The sequence below is a fragment of the Echiichthys vipera genome (assembly GCF_963691815.1).
Source record: "Echiichthys vipera genome assembly, chromosome: 15".
Classification (NCBI taxonomy): domain Eukaryota; kingdom Metazoa; phylum Chordata; class Actinopteri; order Perciformes; family Trachinidae; genus Echiichthys; species Echiichthys vipera.
The window spans coordinates 21,432,493-21,458,692 of NC_139840.1; the positions used below are offsets into that span (position 1 = coordinate 21,432,493).

General features: G+C 39.3%; 1 protein-coding gene across 3 annotated transcripts; it reads left to right on the forward strand.

Annotated features, from left to right (window-relative positions):
* Positions 1–2,073: 2,073 nt before the first annotated feature.
* On the forward strand, positions 2,074–15,238 carry LOC310958040 (SUN domain-containing ossification factor). Of its 3 annotated transcripts, none has more exons than XM_083928835.1 (24): positions 2,074–2,310; positions 5,497–5,611; positions 5,804–5,917; positions 6,166–6,398; positions 6,613–6,729; positions 6,912–7,044; positions 7,132–7,249; positions 7,389–7,513; positions 7,617–7,684; positions 7,800–7,907; positions 8,203–8,308; positions 8,652–8,672; positions 9,130–9,185; positions 9,861–9,943; positions 10,128–10,193; positions 10,297–10,362; positions 10,532–10,622; positions 11,091–12,431; positions 12,525–12,612; positions 13,242–13,346; positions 13,652–13,809; positions 14,187–14,266; positions 14,418–14,473; positions 14,561–15,238. In XM_083928835.1, exons 1-24 carry the CDS (start codon positions 2,246–2,248, stop codon positions 15,020–15,022), a joined length of 3,975 nt encoding a protein of 1,324 aa, XP_083784961.1. In that variant the 5' UTR covers positions 2,074–2,245; the 3' UTR covers positions 15,023–15,238. The 3 variants fall into 3 exon arrangements, with proteins under 3 accessions (XP_083784961.1, XP_083784962.1, XP_083784963.1); XM_083928836.1 differs by having other exon boundaries at positions 14,564–15,238; XM_083928837.1 differs by lacking the exon at positions 8,652–8,672.
* Positions 15,239–26,200: the final 10,962 nt, after the last annotated feature.

Consider the following 26,200-nt stretch of genomic DNA (forward strand, 5'->3'; position numbering starts at 1 on the left):
TATATTTATGCAGATCTCTTGCTGGAGAGCAGCACTTTGTTCATAAATAATACGGTAATATAATTCGCTTATGTATTGATATTTACTGAAACTTAAAGGTCCTGTATTGCAAAAAGTGAGATTTCCATGTCTTTCCAAGTAGATCAAGGTGCTATATGAATACTGTGAAAGTATCAAAGAGAAGAGAATGAGAAAATAATATGTTTGTTGGACATTAAAGCATGTAAGCGTGTTTTAGTAGAAATACAATACAATACAAGTATGAACCTGAAAATGAGCACATCGTGGGACGTTTAATGTTTTCTCAGTGGATAAAATACCCACAAGACAAATAACTAGTAATTTGATAAATATCACAGCAAAACTGTACAATACTTTACAGGTTAGAAAATAAACTGAAGTTGTATTATTACCATGCTTAATACCAAATGACTTCTTCAAGGTCACAAATAATTAATATTGAATCTGAAGACAGAACAAGTCTATACTTTACTAATGGTATTTTAATTTTGGCAAGGTTTTCTTTTAGCCAGAAGATGGCACTAGATAACATGGATTTCAAAGATGAAACAATATTTAAAACTTTGAACTATTAAAATATAGTTTTCCATATATCAATACAAAAAGGCAGTTAGCTGCTGGTACCTCTACGCTCCCTCCTCCCAAATGTCTGGATTTGTGGGACAGTGCTACACCTGTTGAACTAGATTGTTTGCCTTATGCTGAATATATATATCTAGTTAAACCAAAACATAAACATAATAAACATCTACCAATGTCCAAAACCTAAATGATCCAATGTTGACTGTAACTGTGGAGCAAAGTCACTGCTACACAACAACGGAAAACCAGAAGCGTAATTCATTTTTTATTCATTCTTCTTACCAAAATGTAGATGGATGTGTGTACTGCATATGTAGCCTAAAACTCTTCAACTCAGTTATAAATATGAGCATAAAGTGACACTTAAACAGCCAAAACGGTTCATATACTGTATCATCTGGCACTATCACGGTTCTGATATATTGGGGATCAAACACTTGACTGCAGGTACACCTAAGTACTTATCTTTTCTGATTTATAAATCATATAATAATATCTTATTGTATAGACTACCATCCACAACATAGGCTTAATATGGGAGAAAATCTCTTTAAATATTAAACCAGTGGGGTGACTGCCAACCACATGATGGCAGCAGTGGCCTAGTTCAATGTAAAGTTATTTCAGTAACTTAACACATCTGTCATTTGGCATATATTTCTTGCACATGTATAATGTTTTCACTCCAAAGGTACTTAATCAGAATTTCTGTATTATTATTTTAACAGGTGTCTTAAATGTGTTAGTGTGTTTCCTTTTGTGACTGCTCACACTCCCTGTGACTACAGTAGCATCTGGACTGATGTGGTGGGAAGTGTAGACACAGACTGCTCATGTCCCTTTTTCATTTGCAAAGTTTTGCCAAATATATATTTTTATGTTGCGTAGATGGCTCCCTCTAGTGACTTCAACCTACACATGCATTTACTGTCTCAGGCATGTAGTGTCTGCAGGATTTCCCTCGACAGGACGCTTCTGTTATTGCATCAGTCTGTTGCAGGCTTTGATTTACAAAATGCGGGTCGTTTTAACAAATTACCGCAATATGTTACTAATCAACCTCTTACTGGGCATGAATACACAACATGTCATGCGATGCTTTTGTGAACAAACACAGGTTTATTACAAATCTAAATTGTGTAAGATTATATATTATATTGAACCGGCGGTCGTTTTAAGCACCCACTGAACACCACATCTCGGTGACTCGTGTATCAGTCATATTTAACGTTTTGTGGGACTGTTTTGTCATCTTCAGTCGTCATCATAACAATTATGATAACCTTTTGAAAGCAAGAGTAGCTTCTTTTACCCGGCTTAAATACCTTAGCGAAGACAAGCACCGCCCACGCGGGCAACTAGCTCCCACGGAACGAGCGCTCCCACCCCAGTTTGAACTGCGCAACGGCCTCTCTGCCTTTTCATTGGACGGTTGGCCGCTGACGAGCACTGACAGTGGGTTAGCAGGATGTGTGTGTGGGGACAGTAGCGGCTAGCATCACACTTCACCCTTCAAAACAGCGAACCGCAGCTAAGTTAGGAAGGAAACCAGCGGGTGAATTTACGTCCTTACGCAGCTAGCTAAAAGGATACACACGTTATTTGGGAGCACGGTGAGGATGTGTGTCCCGGCAGGAGAGGGATGAAGATGACACTGCTGTTATGGCGACTTCTGTCAGTGTGGCTGTGTGTAGCTGGAGTCTGTTGGTAAGTTTATTACATTTACCCTCATTAAACTCATACTATTATCATGTCATTGACTTTTAGAAGTAACAAACTGTCTTGACCAACGCCACAAAAATATTTAAATCCGTCACAACGCGTTATATTAGCTAGAAAAGCTAGCGTCAACATGATGCTGTGATGTGGCACCTGGCTGACTTCTGACTTGTTGTCAGGAGTTAGCTTCAGTTGCTGGGACTTGACTATTAGCTTGCTAGCTAGGTTTAACACAGAGAGCTCATAAACGAGTTTTATCTAAGTTAGGAACTATCTAAAACATGTAAGTTGACCCCTCCACCTTATCATGACATTATTTTATTGAGTTATTAAACAGCCAGAGGCGATTCAAGAGTCTGCTGGGGCCCTGGGCTAAAATTGACAGGGGCCCCTCGAACCAGCGTTCATCAACATGTTGTAAATAATCTGACGCCAACAAGAAAAGTGCGAAAAAGTAAAAAACATTTTTTTTTCAAAAGTGCACATTTGAGTTGTTTTCAAAATATGGATACAAATATTAAAGTGAGAGTGGGTGGACTCTCTTTTGTGTCTCCAGTCGGGACAGTTTTTGGCTTAATTCTATCAAACTTTCTGTTTAATCTACACATATAAATTATGGTGTAATGTTTTGAGTTAATTTAATGGTGTTAAACAAAAGTCTAACTTCTTATCTTTGTAACCAAATACCCAAAATATCACCCTGATCTACTCGCTGTAAACACTAGCCGCTGCTGGTCTTCAACATTAACATCAGTGCTGTCATAACATCCAGGACCATACTCCAGTCCTTCACAATAAAATCACATGCTTTAACAGCTCCAAATATACTGAAAAGTCTTCTTAATTTCCGTTTTTAATGTCAGGCTGAGCGTTGCCCAAACATTCTGACTGCTTCCTCTCATCAAAGTCACCTTTGTATAATAATTTGACATGTAAATGTTTATTTACAAATATGAAATATAGCTTGTAGATCCTTAGAAGTATGTACATTAATTCTCTGCTAGATGCAGATCACCCAGTAAAAGCACCATGAAAAGACTGGAAACTGAGGCAGACCAGATCTGTCCGGATAGGGATAATACCAGTGAGTGGAGTCCGACTGGTGATACAGTTACGTTAGCTGAAAAGTATCCAGTCAAGATATGTGCTACAGTACACACACATAAATTGGCAGCATGATTTGCAGGTGCTGATTCCCAGTATCCAAACTGCCCGTCACAGAGCTGACGTTACACAGATTTGGTTCATTGGCTCTCGACGGGACTATTGGCCTTTTTACGTCAGACACGTGACGTCAGTCCTCTTGAAAACTGCAGGTTGTTAAGTCTATGTAAATCTGACAGAACACACTAAAGCCAGCAGAGAGGGGGATTATGCAGGATGATTATGGGCTGTAGCCATGATGTTAGAGGATGGTAACAAAAACAACATGCACTGACTTTGGATAGAGAGAAGGGCTCAGATGTAATATACAGTAGTATTAAGATTCATGTGATGTTGACCTGGCCTCCTTACACCAGCATTGCTTTGGCTTTCATTTCACACTGAAGCTGTGTGAGTCAGTGAGTTATTTTCCTTTTATGATAGATACAGGTAGATAGGAAAGAGGGACAGGGGATGACATGCAGCAAAGGGCCAAAGGTCAAATTCGATTCCTGGGCCACTGCTCCAAGGACTTAGCCTTTGAGCCCCTCCCCTCTACCAGGTGAGCTACTGGGGGGCCCTGATAGTATTTTTGACCTTTTGTTAATGTCTGTTATACACACTCTTGGCACTGTACTGTACAGAAATGGAAATTAAATCAATTGAATGAAAATAAAATGATGGCCTAATGTAGGATTAGGATATTGGTCTAAGTTGGTAAATATTTATACAGGTAATATAGATAAAGAGATCCACATTCCCTACATATTTGTACACCAACATTTAAAGGATCTCAGTAGGGGCGGGAAATCACGTTGACTCCTACTATAACAGTATTTTGCCCACAGCAGAAATACTGTCATAGCACAAGTGATAAAATAGTGCCTCCGTATCAATGTGTTTAAAGAGGCTGGTGCATCATGAATCGCTGTATGTCTGAATATAAATGATTTTTTCTACCTCACATTTGAATCCCCTCCAAAATCGAAATCACCACGTGTGATGCCATATCGTTGTCATGTTCTAATCTTATCAGATTATCCTTCAGGGTTAAATATTGGAAGTAATCAATACTGATCATGTCACGTGGCAGAAGCGGAGAGACTCCTGGGTCACTTGTCAGTCAGAGGTGTGTCACAAAAACAATCTTGATGAGAGTGGACACACATATGATCTTTGCACTTGTGGGAGACGTGTTCATCTATGTCTCACTCCTTCATATCCTGCTTCGTCAAAAAGCTCTGTTTATAAGTATTCTTCTAAGCACAGATCCGCTAACACTGCATCCTATTCTTGCTTGGTCTTGAATTTTGTTTAACCAATTACTCTTGATTATTCTTGATAACTCATTATTACATTATTAGGTTCACCCACAGAGGGAATATTCATTTTATCACGAAGGGTACACCTAAATCTTCTTGCATTTCTTACCATTTTCTAAGTGAAGTCTACTACTTTAAATCGTTGGCTGTGACCAGTTAGTTAATTATTGAGCAAGTCTGGCAGTAAGGCCGCTCTTGCGCCTTTGGGGGCTTTCAATTAGAAAACAAATGCTCTGTTGTTCACTAATGTCTGTCACTAGTCTAGCCGTTCAAATCAGAAAAACAAAGCAGCTAGAAGTAAAGTACATGACCTGGAACGCAGAATAAAATCCAGATAATGGTTGGGATTGTTGACAACTTTATAGCCACTGTTGAAGCATGACCTATCCCTCTCCCCTTTAATTTCACAACATTCCCTGCATACAGATAAGATAAATGTTCTCCGTTGGGGTACAGGGTGCCAGGACTTTCTCAGTGCGTCACACTGTGACATTGGGCTGCAGCTTCCGCTCTGATTGACTCACTGCAGTCAAATAAATATGTTTAGTATGCTTGGTTCAAGAGTTTTTGAGTATCCCCTTTACAGTACTTCTACTTCTGTCCCAGATACTAGGACATTTGTCCCTAATGCATTAACAAGTGACCCATATTCAGACACATGTGCTCCTATGGTAATATGACCCTGATTGTCTTTCCCTTTGTCTCATAGGTACCCTAGTTGCTATGTCAGTTGCACGGAGTCGCACCAAGAGGCCCAGAGGAGTGTGTCCTCACAGGACGTCGGTTCGGAGGAAGAGTCAGGGAAAAAGATTCATCATAACAAGGTAGCATCAGCTGTATAGTACCATAGTAAAACCCACGTCATTGCCCAGAGGTTTCACAGGTTGCTGTAGGAAATACCACATGTGACCTCACACTTTATTATATATATTTACAAATGATGTTCCCTGTATCCCTTTCATAGTGTCAATGACTTCTGTGTTTGTATGGATTTGTGTGCGTGTGTTTTTCTCTAGGACGAGGAAAGCTTGGTTTTACCTGTCCTATCTGAAAACGAGCAGTTGATGGAGGATGATCAGCAAAAAGAGGAGCAGACAATACAAGTGTTGGACAAAAAAGAATATTTAGAGGTACAGTATTGCATTAACAAATTTTAAAACTGAGGTTTGAGGATTCCTAAAAATGAACTTAATAGCACAAATTGATTTTGTGTTGTGATGTTTTTAATGCATGTGAGTGATAATTTCAAAGACATGTTAAAGCTAAGATTTCCATTTGATCCAATTTTCATCGATCGTTCCTGGAACATTTGAAGCTTTAAGTGTGTGGATGATAATGGCTAATGGGCAAACCATTTTAACATTTCTTTATCCATCAGGCCTTTCAAGTAGGGGAGCCTGCTGTAGAGGAGGTTCTGGAAGCAGACAAAGGAATTTCACAGCCTGAGCCAGAACCTGAGCAAAGCTCAGAAAATCAGCATCCTGAAACTTCTGTCAATCAAGACCAGGACTCATCCTCCCTGCTGCCTTCCTCCGACCCTGTCTCTGATTTGGCCGCTGATCTCAAAGGCACCTCCGACATCCTTAACCTTCAAGACACCATCCTAGATAGGCAAGATATTATCACCTCCAGGCTTATTTTTTTTTCTGTTTTCTTTTTCATAAGGGCTGTTAAGTCCATTTAATCTGTCAGTTATCTGGAAAAATGGAACAAAAAATGCTTGCTTTGCTGTATCTTGTTGTGGTGTTTCATAAAAATGTACAGTGCTTTTGGTTGCAAATGAAAGGGCTGCAAAAGTGTAACATGAATTGTTGTTTCAATTCAGTGTTTCAGACGATGCAGATAATGCAGCTGGCGTAGCAGCGCCTGAGGCGGTTGATTCTGACCTGCCTCCAGCTGACTGTGACGACGAGGAAGAGAACAACCCATATGACAGTGAAAGGTGAGACTATGTATCTTGTGCCCTACTTAATGAGCTAAAAATATCTATAGCATTTCTCTTGCATTCATGTGAAGTTGGCTTTTAGTTGTGAGCCTCACTACAGAATTGGGTTATAGTTCAACTTAAGACAAATGGGACCCTGACACTCTTAAACAAAGCAACAATCTTTTTTCCCCCCAAAGCAGTCCTCCAATTGTTCTGGAGAACACTTCCAATGTTCACACTGCAGGTACTAAAACCCACACGGACCCTCCTCTGAGTTCTCAGACTGGTCACAGCACACAGCATCTGGAGGCAAACACATCACACATGCAAGTAAGGAGCTCGAACGCCATGTGAAATATTTTCCTCTCTCTACCAAAGGAGGTGCCCCAACTCTCATTTTCTCATTATCTTTGACAGGACTCAAGCTCCCTTGTTACGCCAGGCACAGATTCCAGTGTGGGCGGCAAAGACCCTGAGGACATCCCCACTTTTGATGAGTGGACACGCAAGATGATGGAGGTCGAGAATGAAAAGAGTAAGATTACAAGTTTTTCCTGTTACAGTTGTGTTAAGATTGATGATCCAGAACATAATTTATAACGGTGTAAGTGGAAACCAAAGAGTGAATTTTAAAACTTCTCCATAATTCTTTATAATGTTCATCCTATCAACAGCTCAGTCTACTCATTCTTCCAACAATGGGGTTCCTCATGCGGTGAAGAAGGTCCAGAAGAACTTCAATAACTATGCCTCAGTAGAGTGTGGAGCCAAGATCCTTGGCGCTAACACAGAGGCGAAGGTACTGTTTATATGTACTACATCCTACTCAGGAATCTGCTTACTCTAACATAACATAATGAGAAGTAGAAGCACATAATGATTTGTGAATTTGTTCCATACAGAGCACTTCAGCCATATTGAAGGAGAACATGGACTTGTACATGCTAAACCCCTGTAGTAATAAAATCTGGTACGTATGCATGCATGCATCTCCTGCTTTCTAAATACAGATGCGCCCTGAGAACATTTCTTATCACCTCAACCTGAAGCCAGTTTTTGAAGCCACGTCTCTCATTCTGTCACAGGTTCATCATTGAGCTCTGTGAGCCCATCCAGGTGAAGCAGCTGGACATCGCTAACTTTGAGCTGTTCTCTTCTACTCCCAAGGACTTTCTTGTCTCCATCAGTGATAGGTATGCCATGCAGCTATCATGCATACAATAAACACCTACCAGTATATTGATAATGTTCAAGGTCCCACATTAAAAAAAGTGAGATTTCCTTGTCTTTATTTAATATATAAAGCAGGTCGAGGTACTATACAAATACTGTGAAAGTATCAAAACGCTCGATCCACAGAGATATGCACCCAGTCCAAAACCTGCATTCTTTCAGCACAATAACGTTCAGTGACCCCAATCTGTAATCCTAAATTCCCAGACATCCGTATCACTGATCTGACATTGTTTTGCAAATCTACTCCTGTAGATATCCAACAAACAAGTGGCTAAAGCTGGGAACCTTTCACGCCCGGGATGAACGCACAGTCCAGAGCTTCCCATTAGATGAGCATCTCTATGCTAAATATGTGAAGGTGAGGGTTTCTGTCCACACGACCATGGTAGTGCAGAGGAATCACTGTAATCTATTTGTTTTAGCTGTTTCTGTACACTTTCCCTCTGAATCTCTTTAAGTTTCTACAGCATGATAAGACTATGTTATAGGACTTATTATATAACAGTTTCAGTGTTTATCATATGATACTTTCTGAACGGTAAAATGTTATTAGACCAGTTTGGACTGTATTTTACATTCTAGATTTTGCCATTTGGTCATTTTGCCTCTGAAGTGACTCAAATGAAAACCAACAAAGAGGTCCTGTTTTGAATGCATGTATACGTCTCTTTAATTCTTTTCTCTTTTCTCTCTTGCTTCAGATGTTCACCAAGTACATAAAGGTTAGCCTGCTTTTCTTGTAGAGGTCCGTGGTTGGTGTGAGCTGAATAGTAAACGTGTAGGGGGGTGTATTTTGTGCCTTCGTCAGCTCGAAACAGATTCAGATCTAACTTGCTCTGCTAGCTGCTAACCTGCTGTAACTTCAATGAATACTCCTGGAATACAATCATATCACACATAATGAGCATTTGATAACCTCTGAAATCAAACCCCCAGTTGTCATAATAACAAAACATACTTTGTCTGATCTAACTGTTCCTCAGATTTACTCATGTTGCAAACCAGTCGCTCAGTGTTTCATTTCAACCCATAAAACTAATTTTACAACAAAACAAAATTGTGGCTTTGCTGTTTGTAAATAATACAATCACTGTTGCAGAGGGTGTTTATATTTGTGTGTGTGTGGGGCAATACAACATCTATTTCCATTATAATTATATGCATTTATTCATTTTTTAGGTAGAGCTGGTCTCTCATTTTGGCTCAGAACATTTCTGTCCCTTAAGTCTCATAAGGTACGTAACATTTATGCAATGTCAGGTTTTTCTAACACACTGTTAACATGGTTTGAATATTGTAAGCTGTTTAAAAAGGAATTGTACTATAGAACAAGAAAGTGAAAGCAATGTAAATATTGCTATGGATGTGTCAAATTCTTTATTGTTTTGTGTGGCATGTCTTTTTTCGTTGTTCATGCATTTTTCTTTTTCAATTTCAACACTGATTAAACCAGTTGGTGTAAACTGTGTTTTCCAAATGATAGCTAGTTGCATACTGCATGGACTCTAGATGGTGTCAAGTGATATTATGTCATATTTGGCACACGGTCACAGTCAGCTCACCCTTCCACCTAACCACACTATCAAGCCGTTGGTGGGAACGAGTAGAGCTGATGCATATGTTAGCAGCTGTTCTTTTCACTTTTGCAACATGTAAAGAGAAATCTGGCTGAAGCTTTTGAACAAAAGAGGTGGCAGAAATTGAAACTGTCTCGTAAAAAAAAAAAAAGGACCAGCTGTCGGTGGACTATATGACCAGTGTGTGTGTGTTGTAGACTTTTTGTACAGCAAGACTTGAGAATGTGCACATCTGCTTCCAAATAAGACAGATTCAACTTCACTGTGACAACTTCACTGTGACATGTTCACTGTGACATGATTATAGAATGATTTTGATGTACTTTTTGCCAGGGTGTTTGGCACAAGCATGGTGGAAGAATACGAGGAGATAGCTGATCCGGCAGAAAGGGCAGATGATCAGGATGATGACCTGGGTATGAACCTGAGAGCATCATATATTTAATACAGTTGAAAAAGCATAATATAATTGAAAATCCCCCATTCATGGTTTTGTTCAGGCATTATGTTTTATGAACTTCTTTCAGTCACATTTAGCATTGTTCTTTAATGTTTTCTCATGAGATGAATGTGTTATTAAGTGCACACTGCTCCCTACAGATTATCCTCCTGGATATGCACCCGGTGAAGTCAAGTTATCCAAGGATCTGATTGGATCAGCAAAGGGTAGGTGTAGCAAACATTTCAACTGCATAGAGACTACTACAATGATCCCAAAGCTTCATTACTAGATTGACTTATTACTGTGGTGTTTCCATTTTCTCTTCAGATGTCATTTTGAACATGGTAAATAATATTGCTGTCAATGTTCTCGGCGGAGGCCCAGAGATGCAAGGTACGACCAACACAGTCCGCTGCACATTTCTACCCACAGTAGCTCTGACATCCAGCTTTTGTTTTTACAGTCACTATACTATTTCCCCAACTCTTCAGTTGTTGACAATATGTTGCCAATGACTTGTAAATTCTCTCGCTCTGTTATTTTTCTCATTTACGTTTTGTAGGCAACCTTACATCACAGGAAGTGAACATTACTGAGCCATCACCCCAACTTGAAACCACCTCTCAAACTGCCCCTGCAGACCTCACTTCAGTGTGAGTTCATGTTGTTAGTCTTATTGCATATTTCATAACTGAAAACGCGAACAAGAAAACTTTCATATATACTGTTGGAACTGAGGAAAAGTGGTAAATGTGACATAGTCTTGAATACCTTATGCCCTATCTGTAGTCTACATGTAAAATGCAGTCCTATGTGAAATTCCTTGTAATGTCTCATTAAGAACGATTATTATGATTTTATCCTTGATCTATTATTATATTTTTCTGTAAAATATCATACATTAATGTTTTATGTATAATATTATGAAAACCCTATATAAATATATGTATGTGTGTAGTAGTAGTAGTTCCTTGTATCTGAAAATCTGCTTTCCCTTTGGCCAGTGCTTTGTGAAATGAATTTAAAAAGTTGCTCTCCATGCTCTTTAGATATTTTTCAATTTCAATTTGTCTCTTTGACTGTATTTAATAATGTTTAATATTTGCTTTCTTCCTCTCTAGTCCAGATTCTGAAGTGGAAGATATTTTATCAGATTCTGATATCCCTGCAACTGTAACCCCTTCCTCAGACACCTCTGTGTCAGAGAAACCTGCCTCTGACACAAGCAAACAAGAGCGCCCCCCAGTGGAGGAAATAATTATCGTTCCCTTAGAGAAAGATGAGGAAGAACATATCAGCTCTACAATCACCCTTTTGGATAAAGAGGAGGAGTCGGATGAAGAAAAAGAGAAAAGGGATCATCATGAGCGAGAACGAGAAATCCATAACTACTGTTCACTGCTTCCTTCATTTTCTTCCTCTTGCTCTTGCGCAGCGTCCCTCCAGGAGTATCTCCATCAGCAGTGTTCAGACCTACTGTCGGAAAAAAGGAAATGCCAAACTACGAATGGAAAGCAAATTATTCTTCCCATCCAAACACCCACTTGGCAACTACCCCTGTCCCCTTCTGCTTGCCCTGAGCCCCAGCAGCACCTCAGTGAGGTACATCAGCCCCACAAACAAGAACAGGCTTCTGAACAGGAGCCAGAGAGCCGAGCCAGCCTGTCGGAAACGCCACCGCCTTCAGGGAACACAGTAGAATCTCATAAAGAGTCATTGTCCGAACCTCCTCTGCTGGAGCCCAGTCAAACCTTGAACCTCCCCACACCCAGTGTCACTGACTCATCCTCTGCCAAGCTTACCCCTACTGTGGAGACACCGCAACTGTCTTCTGAGGAACCAGCAAGGGAGCCAAAGCCAGAAATGAGCCAGGATGATGTGCTGGCTGAAGAGAAGCACATTGAGCCTTCAGCCTCTCTCAGCAGCTCCATCCATGTAAAACCCAGTGTCAGTACGACAGTGGACGATGCCTCAGTAGCACTGACAGAAGAGAAGTCTGACACTGAGGTTTCTAAACCCGAGATAAAAGCCGTCATCCAAACACCAGATAAGACGGATGAATCTCAAGCTCTCCTTCCCACCACCTCCCCTAATTTAGAACATCACGCTGACCCACCAGCTCAACCTGAAAGCGGTACTGCCTCCACTGAAATATCTCACCCTGCTCCAGACACCATTACAGAACTTGAGCCCTCTGGTGGTCACTCAGTCATCACAGAAACTAAAACTGAAGATTTCGCAGAAGACATCTCTTCATCGTCAGGTGGCAAGCCCTCCTTGCCTACCTCACCGTCCCTCTCGGACATCTACGCGGAGCCCCCCAATGGCACAGAGCAGAACGGGAACCCGGTGCACGGCTCCAGCCAGAAGGAGTCAGTGTTCATGAGACTCAACAACCGAATCAAGGCCCTGGAGATGAACATGTCACTCAGTGGGCGCTACCTGGAGCAGCTAAGCCAGAGGTGAGAAACAGAGACGCACAAACAAACAAAGCAGAGTTTGGTTGCCTCTACTCAGGCTTATATCAAGACGTCTTCTTCCATGTTTAATTCAAGGTATCGGAAGCAGATGGAGGAGATGCAGAAGGCTTTCAACAAAACCATTATTAAACTCCAGAACACCTCTAGAATAGCAGAGGAGCAGGTGAGTAATTAATTTCATTTCAAACTGTCGTCATGTATCTGACTTTTTATCTGTCCCCAAATCATTTTATCATATTGATTCAAAATACAATTACAAATCTTTTACTAGGCTGAGTGCCACATTGCCACAGATTTGAGCTGCTATGTCAAAGAATTTAAAGCTGCACTAATCATGTTTTTATATTTTAGTCAAATGACTATATGTTATGTGCAAAGGGTCACTCATAGTTACAAACTCACTGAAAAAACAAGTGTACCTTCAAATATTTATTCATTATACCTTCACATACCATTCAATGATGTGATTGTGTGAGTGGCTGTGGTCTATTAAAGAGATTTTTAATTTACAAATGTGTCAACTAATGGATTAGTTGATTTAATCGACAGATCTGTAAAAAAAAAATAATAATAATACCAAAGCACCACTCTAAATCTTGTGTTGACCAGAGATAAGTCATTCAGCATGAAAAAAGAGCATAAAAATGACTAACCGTTGGGACCACCTCTTCCTGCTTCTCTGTCTGTCTGTTTACTCACCAAAAAAGGCACAAAATCATCTTAAAAATGAAAAGAGTGGACAGCCGTAATGTTATGTTTGTGTTTGCTTAATTTGTTCTTTTCCCCCGATAGGACCTGCGTCAGACTGAGTCCATTCAGTTGCTGCAGGGCCAGCTGGAGAATGTGACTCAGCTGGTTCTTAACCTGTCTGTCAGAGTCAGCCAGCTGCAGAACGAGGTAGATACAAACGCTTTGGGCACAAAGCTTTCATCTGTAATCAGGAGTTTTAGCCTGATATCAGACAGAGGTAATTTAGTCTTTTCCTGGGAACAAGTCATTAGGATGAAACATGGGTACTGACACATCTCTGAGAAACATCTTAAAGGCTACTTAATGCACTGGCGCTTTACTGATCCAACTTCTGAAATGCATGTTTAAATGTATGCGTATGGAAATGTTTACATTTTCTTCACTGTAATTTCCTGTCCCTCATTTGTCACATTAGACATCGCTAATGATATAATCAATGGTGTGTCTCGTAGGTGTCTGACAGGCAGAACTACCTGCTGCTGTCTCTGGTGCTGTGTCTGTGTCTCGGCCTGCTGCTGTGTGCCAACCACTGCCGGGTCTCCACTATTCCTCCATCAACAGATCCAGAGCCACCCATACCTAAGAGCTACACCTACTGTTGTCCTGAAAGGTAGCAAGACAATTATCCAGTTTGAATTTATGCTGGAAATGTATACAACAACAAATGTACTATCTTTAGAACAAGACTCAGTAAAAAAATGAAATGTTCACATTTTCTTTTACATACATGGTGGCAATGAAAAAGCTCTAGTTGGGAGGGAAGTGTGAATAAGCACTGAGAGGCAGCTCCAAATGGGCTATAACGGCTAATGGGTGGAGGTTACTGTGCCTTGAACTGCTTCTACTCATTAAGCCAGTTTATTGATACAATTAATCATGAAGAGCATCGCAGCTGGAATCTTAAGTGATGACACAGCTGTGACTCATGTCTTAATTAAGTGTGCTACATGTAGTCTTTTCCCTCAACCATTACTGTTACATTAATAGGCAGTTCTCTTCCTGTGATGAGACGGGCTTGAAGAGGAGTGCATCCTATCCACTCATCCACTCACTCGCCTCCACTGAAGGTACGGTTCTACTACAAAAGTGCTATCGTGGTAATAATATTAATCTGTTAAAGGGTTTTTTCTCATATATCTTGAATAGCTAATCAATCCAGAATTTAACCAGTGCTAGATCTTTTTGCTGTAGAAAATAATCTTGGTTTTTCGCTCACAGGCCCAGAAATGCTACACGCAGAAGAGACACAGAGTCTTTGTCCAGCTAATAGAAAGGTGTGTAAAGATGGATTTATTGCAGTGCGATTTTTAATACTGGTTGTAACTGATTTACAGTTGTTAACAGTTGTTTTTCCCTTACAGAAGAGACGCCGTAAGATGAAACCCATGGAGAATGTGGAGACTCTTAAACCCTGTTTTCATACTGCTCCAGATCTGTGTAATGGAGCTGTTGTATGTAACGGTGTACCTGTCACCGCGAACCCCACACCCTTTACAAAACGGTTACTTCAACCTATGTTTAGAGACTCACCGTCAGAGGGCAGCTCAGAGGGATCTTCACATTCAGATGACCCCTCCTTCTGTGGAATCACCACAGCTTGCAGTCGAATGTGTGATGGGCTCCCTCCACCCAAGACCAGGGCGGAGAAACGGGCATTAAGACGCAGGCGTCCAAAGCCCAGTTGCACGGTGGTGGAATTGCTTCAGGTCCCACGGAGGGACAGGAGCGAACCAATCTCTACCATACAGGACATCATGAAAAGGAAAGCTGAGCAAAGCTCTGGGACATTTGGGATAAATGTTGCCCTCTCACGTCCTGTTTGAAAGGACTCTACTCCTTCTCACTCCACTGACTGCTCAGCTAATTCCAAAAGAGGGTGGATGTTCATTTCTGTAGCCACAGGCAGCTTTAAGCTTCAATATGAGACAATCCCTTCAATTTTTCTTCTGTTTTCTGTTCATGTTCTTGTCGAATGTATATTTGTTCTACTTCAAATCAAAGAAATGTCTTCCCAGCTTTCCATTAAAGCTTTTCTCATATGTTTGGAAACACTGACTGTGAATGTTCACACACACTAACAAAAGGACTTTTATTAAGTTTTCGTGTCGACATCCTGCCCTCTGAGCCTGTAGACGACATCTCTACTGTGAAGAAATTCCTGTTTTTCATCTGTTCATTTTTATTTCATAAAAAAAAAAGTTATGAACTCGTAAGTGAACCTGCAGTCAGACCTCAAATTTTCTAGAACAAGCACAGGAGTTTTTCCTTTGCTAGTTCACCTTCAAAATAAAAGCACAAAAACTTACTGAAAATAGAGCCACAAAACTCATCCTCAAAGAAATGTATCATGATATGCTCAGTTGTTGGGTATTGATCCAGTGAACCTGACAGGAAAGAGACAGTATTTTGCACATAACATGAAAGGACTCAGATATAAAAAAAAGTATGTATTTTAGCTATACTAGCTATAAACTGGTGCTGGAATAAGTTGACTTCAGGGTCCACTCAACCTCAAAACTATGATTCACATTACTAAGAAAAGAGATTAATCAATCACAAACACATGTCCAGACATGTTGTTGTTGTTGTTGTTGTTGTTGGGGCAAAAAACAAGAAGTCTTAATTGAGTCTGAGGATTTGCCAGAGTAAAAATATTTAGACACATTCATTTATGTTTAGAGTGCAGAGCAAGACACTGGTGCAGGTTTCTAGAGAATACGGGGCATTTGTGGCAAAGCTCCACCTGCTGGCAGCAGAAACGAGTGGATTTAGTGGTATTTAGTGGTAGTGCTAATTCTGAATTAACACATCACAAAATAAAAAATCCTCGGTTGCCAGGCCCACCACGAGGGCCACTTGGTGGTGGTCATGGGCCAGCATGATAGTGTTCATCCTAAATATAAGCAATGATAACCTGATTTTATTTTTAACGGAAATATTCACCATTACCCAATACACAACAACAACAAGTAAAGACTGTATTATTGTTCCTTGAATGAGTCTTAGCCTGTTTCATAATGAAAGCCCTTCTCCTGAAAATAGTATAATCTGGTCTCTCTAAATTAGGCTCTTACTCTTCTAGGTAAGAGTTTCACAGGTATAATGATGATTTAAATCATGATCTAAACTATTAACTAATGTTGGAGTGCATGTCCTTACTATGACAGGGCCTGCACATGAATTGGAGTGCCAGAAAATGAAAGAGAAGGAAAATCCGGAGCTGGAAAAGGTTGTATAGACCAGTGGTTCTCAAACTTTGTACATGAAGTACCACCTCAGAAAATACCAGGCTCTCTCAGGTCCCATCACTGTTAAACTACAGCAGCGTAGGCCTGCACTATTCTGCTACGGACAGAAAGGTGTATTCCCAATCAGAAGATTATTTATTGTTGACTGATTTCAGCCTTGACTTCAGCTTCAGAAGGACCACTCTGAATATTCTCCTCCTGATCTGCACTTCTCTTCCTATTAGTTCCCATTTGGAGCCACGATTGCAGTGTTTTTAAACTTAATCATTTTACCTCTGCTGACTCTCTGCCATCACAGTCTAGGTCATAACTCATGAACGTGACTACGTAGCAGGCTGATATTGACACAAAAATATGACAGGAAATGCTAAATTATTTTAAATTACATTTCATGGATCCTAAAAGTATTTTCTTTCGAAAACTTTTGGTATTTGATAGTATTATATTTATTTAGTAATTAATGTTTCCTTTTCTTATTTTGGAGATTTTTACCACCGGAGAGTTTGAGTATCACCAGTGGTATAGACCCTTTCATAGTTAGTAAACAAATACTTCAAATGTGTCCCAGTTTATTTCCTGTTGCAGTGTATGTGAATGACATCAACTGACAGGAAGTAAACAAGGGCCCAGGCTGTTGCCTAGTAATGGGATTCCATTGAATGGGTCTGTAAGGATGTAGTGTAATTAAATGTGTGTACTTGTCTGTAACTCCCAGTCACTCGCTGTAAAGAGAGAGCATGCACATTTTCATCCATCCATTTATTTATCATGATTATAACATTCAAGATCCGTTGCTGGGCAGAAAAGTTTCAAAATGTTTGAATTGCACCTGGCTTTGTTGTGATGGCCACATGCTAATGTCAAATGCCCAAATGCATGCTCAAAGATTGCAACATTGCTGACTGACTGTTGCATTGCTGCAATTTGATTGGCTATTTCCCAAGTAGACCGTAAAAAGATAGTAAGCTAACTTAAACAATACAAAACAATACAGTTTATTGTCAAATTACTATTTTTACAAGGAAAATTTCATGTCCTTAAAACGAAATTCTCCAAATCTCGGCAAATTTCATTCCCTTCAAAGTTGAAACAAATTATTAATCATAAAAATGTACTTATACCGTTGATATGTTACAAGATTCTTCTAAGGAATTGTAATAATATAGCCCACTTTTTAAATTCATTTCTTTGTACGTATGTATTTATGATTTATTTAATGTTTTATTTTCTGCCCTTTTACTGTATTCTGCATTTAAGCACTCCTTCCTATGTTCTCTTATGTCATTATAATTTAAGGATGTAATATTCATTGAAAGGAGAATTGATTGCCTTATATATTTTTTTTTCTTTGCCAAGTACGATGCAAATTTGTTCTACAATGTTTGCATTAGAATTGCAAATAATGTTTTTTCTTTTTTTAAACAGTAAGATAACTGAGGTCACCGTGAATGATGGATTATCTTCTACAGCACACATTTGAAAGTCTTCTGTTTGAAGACAAGCGTGGGTTCAAACACCAAGGTACACACGAGGAGCAGGATATTGTTTTAAACCAAACAAACAGAAAGAAACCCTGGCTAACGGACAGGTCACATACAAACGGAGTCAAACAGCAGAGCAGGCATGTGCCAGTCATTTTCACCTGTGTTTGAAATAGCATTGCATTATTAAGTTGTGTGTTTTTCTGTTTTTCTGTCCAAAGGGGTTGTTGCCGTATCGTTTCCCCACATCACTGCAGGTTACAGAGTCACTTCCTGTGGATATTTTGTAAAAGTTTCTGTAAATGTCAAGCTGGATGGTTGCTTTGTTGATACCCATGTAAATATTTAAAGTTTAAATGTAGTTGCTGTACGCCCACAAGGAAACAATTTTATGCAGTATTAATATAGACCTTTACAACGGAATTCCATTGCTAGGCAACAGCCTAGATACACTTCCTGTCATTGATGCCATTCAGCCTACTTTCTCTGCAACAGGAAATAAACTGGGACACATGTGAATGTTTATGTTTACAACTGTGAAATGGCTCGTTTTATGCATCATGTTAGATGAATAAGTGAGCCCTTCTTTGAGATGGCTGAGGCATAGCAACTTGAGAAAACATCAACTCTGTGCATCCATCAATCATCCAAGTTATGGATCAGAATATTAGTTTACAGTGAGCTAGATGATAACTCAAAAACAGCAACTTAGAGCTGGTCTAGGCCTGAATGGGGTGTTTAGAAGGTTTTAGAAAGTTGAAGTGAGTGTCATAACTTGTGTCAGCACTGTGTAAAATGGAGCTGCAACTAACAGTTCTTTTCATTATCGATTGTTTTGCCCCGGCTGATATTCTATCAAATTCTGAACGGTAAAAAATAACAGTATTTCAGAATAAATCAAGTATTTATAACTTCCAAAGCCCGAGAAGCTTGTCATTGTTGAAGGGTGAGAGGTTGAGATTTGAGCCAGGACAGGGTTTTCATTTCCCCTATATCTTTCCCTGGAGTCAAACCTAGTATTGTCACTTCTCCAATTGTTTTTCATTTTTTATTAATTTTCAGACATTTTGAAAAAAAAATTATCTTGAATGTTGTATGGTAACATATGTTAATCACTCTGGGAAAATACATTTTAGTGTCGACATCCTGCCCTCTGACCCTGTAGACGACATCTCTACTGTGAAGAAATTCCTGTTTTTCATCTGTTCATTTTTTATTTCATAATTTTTTTTTAATGTATTATCATTTCAGGCTTTGTCGATCTGATTGGTTGATTTGGCTCGTATGTTGGTGATAGACAGATGGTTTATCCAATCAGCAACCAGTGTTTTCGCCCCTTCCCAAAAGATCTCCAAAGGAGAGTTCCCAGATGGACGAATTAAACCCTCTGGTGGAGTCAGGTTAGCGGTGCAAATATTAATAAAAAAGTTCCATGAAGACCCAAGAAGAAACTCAAAGCATTTTGAAAATTAAATTACCACTGAACCCATTACATTACACAGTGCCTATAGAAAGGCATGATAAATGTTTGAAATAGTCCCTTTTTTTGCTTTTACAAGCTGAAATCAGAGAATTTGAACATTTAAAAAAAAAAAAAAAAAAAAACTTAACTACTGTAACCTCTCTTATGTAAGTGTTTTCAATTCAATTCAAAAAACGGTATTTGTCCCCTTGGGGCAATTCAGGGCACACAGAGCAGCAAATCACGACAGTGCAACTATACAAATACATTTTAACCTATCACAAGAATAAAGTGTAAGAGAAGAGTAAGTGTCAGGATGTTAGTGTGTTAGTACAGGTAGAATAAGTGTCAGGATGTTAGTGTGTTAGTACAGGTAGAATAAGTGTCAGGATGTTAGTGTGTTATTACAGGTAGAATAAGTGTCAGGATGTTAGTGTGTTAGTACAGGTAGAATAAGTGTCAGGATGTTAGTGTGTTAGTACAGGTTAGAATAAGTGTCAGGATGTTAGTGTGTTAGTACAGGTAGAATAAGTGTCAGGATGTTAGTGTGTTAGTACAGGTAGAATAAGTGTCAGGATGTTAGTGTGTTAGTACAGGTAGAATAAGTGTCAGGATGTTAGTGTGTTAGTACAGGTAGAATAAGTGTCAGGATGTTAGTGTGTTAGTACAGGTAGAATAAGTGTCAGGATGTTAGTGTGTTAGTACAGGTAGAATAAGTGTCAGGATGTTAGTGTGTTAGTACAGGTAGAATAAGTGTCAGGATGTTAGTGTGTTAGTACAGGTAGAATAAGTGTCAGGATGTTAGTGTGTTAGTACAGGTAGAATAAGTGTCAGGATGTTAGTGTGTTAGTACAGGTAGAATAAGTGTCAGGATGTTAGTGTGTTAGTACAGGTAGAATAAGTGTCAGGATGTTAGTGTGTTAGTACAGGTAGAATAAGTGTCAGGATGTTAGTGTGTTAGTATAGGTAGAATAAGTGTCAGGATGTTAGTGTGTTAGTACAGGTAGAATAAGTGTCAGGATGTTAGTGTGTTAGTACAGGTAGAATAAGTGTCAGGATGTTAGTGTGTTAGTACAGGTTAGAATAAGTGTCAGGATGTAAGTGTGTTAGTACAGGTAGAATAAGTGTCAGGATGTTAGTGTGTTAGTACAGGTAGAATAAGTGTCAGGATGTTAGTGTGTTAGTACAGGTAGAATAAGTGTCAGGATGTTAGTGTGTTAGTACAGGTAGAATAAGTGTCAGGATGTTAGTGTGTTAGTACAGGTAGAATAAGTGTCAGGATGTTAGTGTGTTAGTACAGGTAGAATAAGTGTCAGGATGTTAGTGTGTTAGTACAGGTAGAATAAGTGTCAGGATGTTAGTGTGTTAGTACAGGTAGAATAAGTGTCAGGATGTTAGTGTGTTAGTACAGGTAGAATAAGTGTCAGGATGTTAGTGTGTTAGTACAGGTAGAATAAGTGTCAGGATGTTAGTGTGTTAGTACAGGTAGAATAAGTGTCAGGATGTTAGTGTGTTAGTACAGGTAGAATAAGTGTCAGGATGTTAGTGTGTTAGTACAGGTAGAATAAGTGTCAGGATGTTAGTGTGTTAGTACAGGTTAGAATAAGTGTCAGGATGTTAGTGTGTTAGTACAGGTTAGAATAAGTGTCAGGATGTTAGTGTGTTAGTACAGGTTAGAATAAGTGTCAGGATGTTAGTGTGTTAGTACAGGTAGAATAAGTGTCAGGATGTTAGTGTGTTAGTACAGGTTAGAATAAGTGTCAGGATGTTAGTGTGTTAGTACAGGTTAGAATAAGTGTCAGGATGTTAGTGTGTTAGTACAGGTAGAATAAGTGTCAGGATGTTAGTGTGTTAGTACAGGTAGAATAAGTGTCAGGATGTTAGTGTGTTAGTACAGGTAGAATAAGTGTCAGGATGTTAGTGTGTTAGTACAGGTAGAATAAGTGTCAGGATGTTAGTGTGTTAGTACAGGTAGAATAAGTGTCAGGATGTTAGTGTGTTAGTACAGGTAGAATAAGTGTCAGGATGTTAGAGTGTTAGTACAGGTAAAATAAGTGTCAGGATGTTAGTGTGTTAGTACAGGTAGAATAAGTGTCAGGATGTTAGTGTGTTAGTACAGGTAGAATAAGTGTCAGGATGTTAGTGTGTTAGTACAGGTAGAATAAGTGTCAGGATGTTAGTGTGTTAGTACAGGTAGAATAAGTGTCAGGATGTTAGTGTGTTAGTACAGGTATAATAAGTGTCAGGATGTTAGTGTGTTAGTACAAGTAGAATAAGTGTCAGGATGTTAGTGTGTTAGTACAGGTAGAATAAGTGTCAGGATGTTAGTGTGTTAGTACAGGTTAGAGTAAGTGTCAGGATGTTAGTGTGTTAGTACAGGTAGAATAAGTGTCAGGATGTTAGTGTGTTAGTACAGGTAGAATAAGTGTCAGGATGTTAGTGTGTTAGTACAGGTAGAATAAGTGTCAGGATGTTAGTGTGTTAGTACAGGTATAATAAGTGTCAGGATGTTAGTGTGTTAGTACAAGTAGAATAAGTGTCAGGATGTTAGTGTGTTAGTACAGGTAGAATAAGTGTCAGGATGTTAGTGTGTTAGTACAGGTTAGAGTAAGTGTCAGGATGTTAGTGTGTTAGTACAGGTAGAATAAGTGTCAGGATGTTAGTGTGTTAGTACAGGTAGAATAAGTGTCAGGATGTTAGTGTGTTAGTACAGGTAGAATAAGTGTCAGGATGTTAGTGTGTTAGTACAGGTAGAATAAGTGTCAGGATGTTAGTGTGTTATTACAGGTAGAATAAGTGTCAGGATGTTAGTGTGTTAGTACAGGTTAGAATAAGTGTCAGGATGTTAGTGTGTTAGTACAGGTAGAATAAGTGTCAGGATGTTAGTGTGTTAGCACAGGTTAGAATAAGTGTCAGGATGTTAGTGTGTTAGTACAGGTAGAATAAGTGTCAGGATGTTAGTGTGTTAGTATAGGTAGAATAAGTGTCAGGATGTTAGTGTGTTAGTACAGGTTAGAATAAGTGTCAGGATGTTAGTGTGTTAGTACAGGTTAGAATAAGTGTCAGGATGTTAGTGTGTTAGTACAGGTAGAATAAGTGTCAGGATGTTAGTGTGTTAGTACAGGTAGAATAAGTGTCAGGATGTTAGTGTGTTAGTACAGGTAGAATAAGTGTCAGGATGTTAGTGTGTTAGTACAGGTAGAACAAGTGTCAGGATGTTAGTGTGTTAGTACAGGTAGAATAAGTGTCAGGATGTTAGTGTGTTAGTACAGGTTAGAATAAGTGTCAGGATGTTAGTGTGTTAGTACAGGTAGAATAAGTGTCAGGATGTTAGTGTGTTAGTACAGGTTAGAATAAGTGTCAGGATGTTAGTGTGTTAGTACAGGTAGAATAAGTGTCAGGATGTTAGTGTGTTAGTACAGGTTAGAATAAGTGTCAGGATGTTAGTGTGTTAGTACAGGTAGAATAAGTGTCAGGATGTTAGTGTGTTAGTACAGGTAGAATAAGTGTCAGGATGTTAGTGTGTTAGTACAGGCAGAATAAGTGTCAGGATGTTAGTGTGTTAGTACAGGTAGAATAAGTGTCAGGATGTTAGTGTGTTAGTACAGGTAGAATAAGTGTCAGGATGTTAGTGTGTTAGTACAGGTAGAATAAGTGTCAGGATGTTAGTGTGTTAGTACAGGCAGAATAAGTGTCAGGATGTTAGTGTGTTAGTACAGGTTAGAATAAGTGTCAGGATGTTAGTGTGTTAGTACAGGTAGAATAAGTGTCAGGATGTTAGTGTGTTAGTACAGGTAGAACAAGTGTCAGGATGTTAGTGTGTTAGTACAGGCAGAATAAGTGTCAGGATGTTAGTGTGTTAGTACAGGTTAGAATAAGTGTCAGGATGTTAGTGTGTTAGTACAGGTAGAATAAGTGTCAGGATGTTAGTGTGTTAGTACAGGTAGAATAAGTGTCAGGATGTTAGTGTGTTAGTACAGGTTAGAATAAGTGTCAGGATGTTAGTGTGTTAGTACAGGTAGAATAAGTGTCAGGATGTTAGTGTGTTAGTACAGGTAGAATAAGTGTCAGGATGTTAGTGTGTTAGTACAGGCAGAATAAGTGTCAGGATGTTAGTGTGTTAGTACAGGTTAGAACAAGTGTCAGGATGTTAGTGTGTTAGTACAGGTAGAATAAGTGTCAGGATGTTAGTGTGTTAGTACAGGCAGAATAAGTGTCAGGATGTTAGTGTGTTAGTACAGGTTAGAATAAGTGTCAGGATGTTAGTGTGTTAGTACAGGTAGAATAAGTGTCAGGATGTTAGTGTGTTAGTACAGGTAGAATAAGTGTCAGGATGTTAGTGTGTTAGTACAGGTAGAATAAGTGTCAGGATGTTAGTGTGTTAGTACAGGTAGAATAAGTGTCAGGATGTTAGTGTGTTAGTACAGGTAGAATAAGTGTCAGGATGTTAGTGTGTTAGTACAGGTTAGAATAAGTGTCAGGATGTTAGTGTGTTAGTACAGGTAGAATAAGTGTCAGGATGTTACTGTGTTATTACAGGTAGAATAAGTGTCAGGATGTTAGTGTGTTAGTACAGGTAGAATAAGTGTCAGGATGTTAGTGTGTTAGTACAGGTAGAATAAGTGTCAGGATGTTAGTGTGTTATTACAGGCAGAATAAGTGTCAGGATGTTAGTGTGTTAGTACAGGTAGAATAAGTGTCAGGATGTTAGTGTGTTAGTACAAGTAGAATAAGTGTCAGGATGTTAGTGTGTTAGTACAGGTAGAATAAGTGTCAGGATGTTAGTGTGTTATTACAGGTAGAATAAGTGTCAGGATGTTAGTGTGTTAGTACAGGTTAGAATAAGTGTCAGGATGTTAGTGTGTTAGTACAGGTAGAATAAGTGTCAGGATGTTAGTGTGTTAGTACAGGTAGAATAAGTGTCAGGATGTTAGTGTGTTAGTACAGGTAGAATAAGTGTCAGGATGTTAGTGTGTTAGTACAGGTAGAATAAGTGTCAGGATGTTAGTGTGTTAGTACAGGTAGAATAAGTGTCAGGATGTTAGTGTGTTAGTACAGGTTAGAATAAGTGTCAGGATGTTAGTGTGTTAGTACAGGTAGAATAAGTGTCAGGATGTTAGTGCGTTAGTACAGGTAGAATAAGTGTCAGGATGTTAGTGTGTTAGCACAGGTTAGAATAAGTGTCAGGATGTTAGTGTGTTAGTACAGGTTAGAATAAGTGTCAGGATGTTAGTGTGTTAGTACAGGTTAGAATAAGTGTCAGGATGTTAGTGTGTTAGTACAGGTAGAATAAGTGTCAGGATGTTAGTGCGTTAGTACAGGTAGAATAAGTGTCAGGATGTTAGTGTGTTAGTACAGGTTAGAATAAGTGTCAGGATGTTAGTGTGTTAGTACAGGTAGAATAAGTGTCAGGATGTTAGTGTGTTAGTACAGGTTAGAATAAGTGTCAGGATGTTAGTGTGTTAGTACAGGTAGAATAAGTGTCAGGATGTTAGTGCGTTAGTACAGGTAGAATAAGTGTCAGGATGTTAGTGTGTTAGTACAGGTTAGAATAAGTGTCAGGATGTTAGTGTGTTAGTACAGGTAGAATAAGTGTCAGGATGTTAGTGTGTTAGTACAGGTAGAATAAGTGTCAGGATGTTAGTGTGTTAGTATAGGTTAGATACGGAGAACATCATCGGCGTGAGATGTAGAAAGACATGTGTGTATCAGATGTAAGCAGACATGTGAACGGGTGTATATGATGTAAACAATGTAAACATGCAGTAGACTGTTGAAACAGGTATAAACAGAACTGTAGTGCAGAGAAGATATAAGTGGACAGTGATCAGATTCAGATGAAGTCAGACGTGATACATGTGTGTAATGAGCAGACGTAACAGAACTATAGTGCAGTAATAGAGTATAAATATAATATAATATATAACTATAAGCTAGATAATAAAGTGATAGTGGTGCATGGCAGGAAAACAGCAGTCTAAGTATACGCTGGCTCTGTGTATACGCTGGCTCTGTGTAACTGATGAATACTGAAGAATAAAGTGACCATAGTGCTGTGATGGATTTTGTTTCTTTGATCCTGCAGGGGGCAGTGTAATCTTTGGATATGAACCTACATTGTATGAGTTGTTTTTTTTTTTGATCCAACCATCACCATCATTTTCCATGTGATGAGTCATTACTCAGGATGGAAGTAAATTAGTTCAGGGGCTAATACCGCTCTCCGCCATGCATATTCATTTGCTTTTGTCTTTGCCACCACAAAACTGCTGTCCTTATTATCATATTTGTGTTCATTTATTGAAATGTCCTTGTTAGACTCTGAAACAAGAACTATTCAGACGGTATGTGCTCACTGTTTTGTAGTGTGCATTTGAAGTGTTTCATGGAGCACAGAACACTGGCAGAATATGTGTTTGAAGACGGCATCTTTTGATGTGCAGCCTCAACCAAAGGCATTCATCATATGGCTCCAGCTGTGTAAAGAAAACTGGATTAATTCCATTACTTTTACACACACACATACTTTCTCTTGCTCGCTATGGTCAGGCACGGTCAGAGCGGCGGTGGATGTGAGAAATTAGGTTAAAGCCTCTTTATTCATCTGACCCGGTTGGGTAGCAGGAGCCTTTCAGAGATAAGCGTGCCTGATGCTCTTTCTCCACCCCCCCCCCCCCCCCCCCTTCATTTTGTTAACAGAATTCCTAGGTTTCTCTTTGCCCTGCCTCGTTCCAAAGATTATCTGTAAATGCAGGGCTGCAATCCTCTTTTCCCGGGCACTTTATCCGAGGTCTGTTATGGACAGAATAT

Bases quoted from the DNA above. Each gene is read 5' to 3' on its own strand.
- LOC310958040 (XM_083928835.1), top strand. From the start codon at position 2,246: ATGAAGATGACACTGCTGTTATGGCGACTTCTGTCAGTGTGGCTGTGT. The intron at 8,673-9,129 runs GTTAGCCTGCTT...TTCATTTTTTAG, and splicing joins TGTTCACCAAGTACATAAAG to GTAGAGCTGGTCTCTCATTT. The intron at 9,186-9,860 runs GTACGTAACATT...ACTTTTTGCCAG, and splicing joins TGTCCCTTAAGTCTCATAAG to GGTGTTTGGCACAAGCATGG.